The 6,248-nt window shown below is 42.2% G+C and overlaps 1 protein-coding gene across 1 annotated transcript in view; it reads left to right on the forward strand.

The window, feature by feature from the left end:
• The window catches only part of HMCN1 (hemicentin 1), a 5,606,893-nt gene that overhangs the window by 4,916,470 nt on the left and 684,175 nt on the right, over window positions 1–6,248 (forward strand). Inside the window, exon 82 of the mRNA XM_044085314.1 lies at window positions 1,703–1,893. Within this exon, the coding sequence (XP_043941249.1) occupies window positions 1,703–1,893 (191 nt within the window). The remainder of the gene's footprint in view (window positions 1–1,702; window positions 1,894–6,248) is intronic.

Genomic DNA, 6,248 nt, shown 5'->3' on the forward strand with positions numbered 1-6,248 from the left:
CAAGTTCAGTTTCAGCCTGGGTAGGAAAAGAGGAAAAAACATTTTATGCAGAAAGCAATATTGAAAAGAGAATACGTGGCAATGGTATGTTATACAGCAACGTGGCTGTAACTGTGCTGGATGTGGTAGGGCTGTGCAGGCATGAAAGTAACTTACTGTCTGGTTGTTTGCTCAGTTAACCATCTGGCTTTGCCGGACTAATGTGCATTTGTGTTAAGTAAGTTGCAGTATTTGTGGTTATTGTTTAGATGGAACAGAAATGAAATTACATAGCTCTCAACTGTCCCTGATTTTGCACATATTTTTGTCAGCCCCTCATAATTTGAGGTTTCTGCCAAATCATTGTGGATTGTAGTCACTTAATAACAGCAGAAGTATTAGTTTCAGACTTCACATCCTCTAGAAAATGCTTGCTAATACAAATAATAATAATAATATGTTATTAGAGCTACTTATTAAGCATGCAAGATAATATGCTGCTTTTGGACCTTTGTCCCTCAATATTTTGTTTAGCATTGTCCCAAATTCCTGTGATAAGACATTGAGAGGAATTATTTTTTCTCTCGGTTAGATAGGGTGCAGACTATAACTGCTGGCACGGACTGTCTGGGGATGAAAGCAACTTACCCTTTTTTTTGCTCAGTTAAACAATCTGGTTTTGTAGGACTGATGTGCATTTTCCAAAAATAAGCTTTATTTTTGCAACTATCACACATCAGAGGTGTACACATTCAATGATGAAGCTATAATCGCTGAATATGAGAGCTGCTTGTGGATGAAAATGGCTGACAGTTCCTGTCATGATAATGTTAAACAGTCATTGATCTGGCTTTGGAAAGACTAGTATGATCTTTTTGTAAAGCAAGTTGGAATATCTTACTGTGGCCATTTTTCATCATTTGAGGTATATAGTCAAGTGGCAGCAATTTGTGGGCACAGGCATTGGTGGAGTATAATGGCAGCAGTATGAATAGTGTTAAAAATAGGTGAATCCCAAAGAATATAAGCATTTATGTGTCATCTAAAAAATGTGTGTGGTAGCTCATGGTTTGAAAACTTTCCGTGGCCTAACTTGCACGTAATCTGCCACTGCTTGCCTTGCTTCACTTAAGATGGTATTCATTTTGCATAGTTGTCCTAGCAGTATAACAGGAGTCATGGATATCTACCATTCTTCCAATTATCCCTGTTCAGTAACAACCTATTCTGTTTGCACACATGTATATCCTACTAGTATCACTTTACTTGGTATGGCTGATCCAGTGAAAGTATGAATGGTAGAATCTAGGCATATATATATATATATATATCTTTAAAGAGATGGTATAAAGTCTTGTACAGTTTATATATGTATTTATTTGTTTGTCTGTTTATGTATTTGTTTATTTTACTGCTGCATCACCTTCCCTTCAGATTATGCATGTCTTGTCTGTAACTTGTGTCCCACTGATGCAGAAGCAGACTATATTTGAATGCTTGGTGGTGATACTGTGAAAAAATGTCTGGTCATACATATCTTGCTGATGTTATTCTTGCACTAGTGTCACATGACAAACCTTTGAGTGACTTATGAATGTTGTTTAGATTAAAACATGACTTTTGGTTTCCTCTGTCTAGCTTTCTTCAGTGTGGCATTGTCTGGTTAATAAATCTCATTACATGCAGGATCCTGCAACTCCTATTCTGTTTTCATTTGTTCTAGTCCCACCAACAATTCGAAGTTCAGAGGCTGAATATACAGTGTTTGAAGATTCACAGGCTGTCCTGCCTTGCGTTGCAGATGGAATTCCGCCACCATACATACACTGGGAGAAGGATGGATCGAATGTATTGGACACTAGTGGAAAATACAGCCTTCTGCATTCCGGGGAATTGGTCCTGGACAATGTTGCTGTAAGTGTTTGAAATATGATATTTCCATAAGAACATGTGGCATTATTTCTGGTTATGATTTGGTAATAGCATGTCTGGCTTGCACTGTGAGAAAGCAGAAGAAAGTTTCAACAACTCAAGGAATGCCACACTTATCTTCCCACAGTTAAGAATATAACTGCATCTCACACACGCGCACACATACACACACACACACACACACACATATATATATATATATATATATATATATGTATATATATATGTGTGTGTGTGTGTGTGTGTGTGTGTGTGTATAGATATATTTCTTTGTGCTGGTCCCAAGCCCAGGTAAATTGGGAGGGTTGCGATGGATGAGAAAGAAAAATTTTAGAGTGAGTTGGATGAAGTGGTGGTGAGTGTACCAAAGGGTGAGAGACTAGTGATTGGAGCGGACTTCAATGGGCATGTTGGTGAAGTGAACAGAGGGGATGAGGAAGTGATGGGTAGGTATGGTATTAAGGAGAGGAATGCAGAAGGTCAGATGATTGTGGATTTTGCAAAAAGGATGGACATGGCTGTGGTGAATACATATTTTAAGAAGAGGGAGGATCATAGGGTGACGTACAAGAGTGGAGGAAGATGCACACAGGTGGGTTTTATCCTATGTAGGAGGGCCAGTCTGAAGGAGATTGGAGACTGTAAAGTGGTGACAGGGGAAAGTGTAGTTAAGCAGCATAGAATGGTGGTCTGTAGGATGAAGTTGGTGATCAAGAAGAGGAGGAGGAGTACGAAAGCAGTGCCAAGGATTAAATGGTGGAAGTTAAAAAAGGGTGATTGTGAGGTGGAGTTCAGGGAAGAGTTAAGACAGGCACTGGGAGGCAGTGAAGAGTTACCGAATAGCTGGGTACTACAGCAGAGCTAGTAAGGGAGACTGCTAGAAAGGTGCTTGGTGTGACATCTGGACAGAGGAAGGAGGACAAGGAGACCTGGTGGTGGAATTAGGAAGTACAGAAGAGTATACAGAGGAAAAGTCTGGTGAAGAAGAAGTGGGATTATCAAAGAGATGAAGAAAGTAGACATGAGTATAAGGAGATGAGGCGCATGACAAAGAGAGAGGTGGCAAAAGCTAAGGATAAGGCATATGGAGAGTTGTATGAGAGATTGGACACTAAAGAGGGAGAAAAGGACTTGTACAGATTGGCTAGACAGAGGGACAGAGCTGGGAAAGATGTGCAGCAGGTAAGGGTGATAAAAGATAGTGAGGGAAACGTACTCACAAGCGAGGAGAGTGTGTTGAGTAGATGGAAGGAGTACTTTGAAGGGCTGATAAATGAAGAGAATGAGAGAGAGAGAGAGAGAGAGAGAGAAGGTTGGATGATGTGGGGATAGTGAATTGGGAAGTGAAACAGATTAGCAAGGAGGAAGTAAGGACAGCTATGAAAAGGATGAAGAATGGAAAGGCTGTTGGCCCAGATGACATACCAGTGGAAGCATGGAGGTGCTTAGGCGAAATGGCAGTGGAATTTTTAACCAGTTTGTTTAATGAAATTTTGGAAAGTCAGAGGATGCCTGAGGAGTGGAGAAAAAGTGTTTTGGTACCTATCTTTAAGAATAAGGGTGATGTGCAGAGCTGCAGTAACTACAGAGGGATAAAACTGATCAGTCACAGCTTGAAGTTATGGGAAAGAGTAGTGGAAGCTAGGTTAAGAAGGGAGGTGATGATTAGTGATCAGCAGTATGGTTTCATGCCAGGAAAGAGCACTACAGATGCAATGTTTGCTCTGAGAATGTTTTTGGAGAAATACAAAGAAGGTCAGAAGGAGTTGCATTGTGTCTTTGTGGACTTAGAGAAAGCATATGACAGGGTGCCTATAGAGGAGTTGTGGTATTGTATGAGGAAGTCGGGAGTGGCAGAGAAGTATGTAAGAGTGGTACAGGATATGTATGAGGGTATTGTGACATTGATGAGGACTGCAGTGGGAGTGACAGATACGTTTAAGGTGGAGGTGGGATTACATCAAGGATCAGCTCTGAGCCCTTTCTTATTTGCAGTGGTGATGGACAGGTTGACAGATGAGATCAGACAGGAGGCCCCGTGGACTATGATGTTTGCAGATGACATTGTGATATGTAGTGAGAGTAGGGACCAGGTTGAGGAGACCCTGGAGAGGTGGAGATATGCTTTAGAGAGGAGAGGAATGAAGGTCAGCAGGGCTAAAACAGAATATATGTGTATAAATGAGAGGGAGGATAGAGGAATGGTGAGGATGCAGGGAGTAGAGATGGTAAAGGTGGACGAGATTAAGTACTTGGGATCGACAGCTCAGAGTAATGGTGAGTGTGGAAGAAAGGTGAAGAAGAGAGTACAGGCAGGGTGGATTGGGTGGAGAATGGTGTCAGGAGTGATTTGTGACAGACGGGTACAAGTAAGAGTGAAAGGGAAGGTCTACAAGAGGGTAGTGAGACCTGCTATGTTATATGGGTTGGAGACAGTGGCGTTGACAAAAGGCAGGAGTCAGAGCTGGATGTGGCAGAGTTAAAGATGTTAAGATTTACACTGGGTGTGACTAGGATGGACAGGATTAGGAATCAGTATATTAGAGGGTCAGCTCAGGTTGGACAGTTGGGAAACAAAGCAAGAGAGGCGAGATTGCTTTGGTTTGGACATGTGCTAAGGAGGGATGCTGGGTATATTGGGAAAAGGATGCTAAGGATGGAGCTGCAAGGTAAGAGGAAAAGAGGAAGGCCTAAGATAAGGTTTATAGATATGGTGAGAGAGGACATGCAGGCAGTTGGTGTGAAAAAACATGATGCAGAGGACAGGAAGAAATGAAAACAGATGATCCGCTGTGGCGACCCCTAATGGGAACAGCCGAAAGAAGATGATGATGGTATATATATATATATATATATATATATATATATATATATATATATATATATATATACCTATATATACCTATATACCTACATATATATTAACTGGGAAAATTACTCATGTACCAACACACTTGCTCAACATTTTCTGGAATTCATTAATTCCAATGCCCTGGACCCACTCATTCTTACCCCTACCAGGGATAGAAACATTCTTGACTCGGTCATTACTAACATGTGTGACCATTGCTCTACACCAGTAATCAACTCCTCCCTGGTCAGATTTGACCACAAGCTAATCACCATGAATATCCACATCCCACCCTCACCCCCCTAAAGGAAACCACTGTAAAAAACTTCTCCAAAGCCAATTTTGGGCTTCTAAAAACAGAGGTGACTAACTTTATGACACCCATGCAAATGGAAAATAGGTGCATGACTGCTGAACAATACACCGATGCACTGTATGAGCACATACACAAGTGCATGGAACGGGCCATACCAAACAGAACCAAGATGTTCTCCTCCAAAAAAAGGAAGCCAATCTGGTGGTCCCCCGCCATAAACAAACTCTACGACAGAAGGAAAAAACTGTTGCAGAAAAGGGTGAAGTCCCAAGACTGGAAAGACTCCTTTGTTAGCCTCAGCAAAAAACTGAAATCCATCATCAAATTCTCTAAAGCTAGCTATGAAAACAAAACTGCTGCAGATTCTAAAGACAACCACAACGCATTCTATAGTTATGTCAAGAATCTACATGGCAGTACTCAGATCTGCTTTGAGTTACAGCACAATGGCAATATGTATTCTGATATTGCCATCATATTGGCTGACAGGTTCAGTGCGAACTTTACCCCCCTTTCACCAACTAAAGGGCCTATCACAATACCTGAGGAATGCCAAGTCCCTATTATCACAGCTACAGAGGTAAAAACCGCATTGTCCAAAGCCAAGAATACAGCTTCTATGGGACCTCATAATATCCCTGGTTGTTGTCTTTTTGGCTTTTCCCGGTTAGGGGTCGCCACAGCGGAACTCCGGTCCGCTAATGATTGGCAGTCGATTTTTATGGTGCTGAGTTGCCAGCCTGATGCCCAACCTTCAGCGAAGGCACGCCCATTCAAGCATGTCTTTCGGAGGCCACTCGACCACGGGGAGGACATGCAGACTCCACACACAAGGCACTCCAGCCTAGAACCGAACAGGAGAACCTCTTGCTGTGAGGCAGCAATGCTACTGCTGTACCACCGCGGCTTTCTACATGAATTACAAAGTGAACTGGCACCACACCTGAGTACCCTGTTCAATCACAGCTTCACTTCAGGCTTTGTTCCTACCGTATGGCCCACTGCTACAGTTATCCCACTCCACAAAGGGGGAGCGACTACAGACCCTGGGAACTACTGCCCCATTAGCCTGACAAGTCTGAAATGTAAGGCTATGGAGCGCATCATTATGAACCTTATAAATAAGACATAGGGAATCTCCAAACTCTGGACCCCATGCAGTATGGGTTT

The sequence above is a fragment of the Protopterus annectens genome, chromosome 10.part0 (genome assembly GCF_019279795.1).
Source record: "Protopterus annectens isolate FY-2018-M chromosome 10.part0, PAN1.0, whole genome shotgun sequence".
Lineage (NCBI taxonomy): Eukaryota > Metazoa > Chordata > Ceratodontiformes > Protopteridae > Protopterus > Protopterus annectens.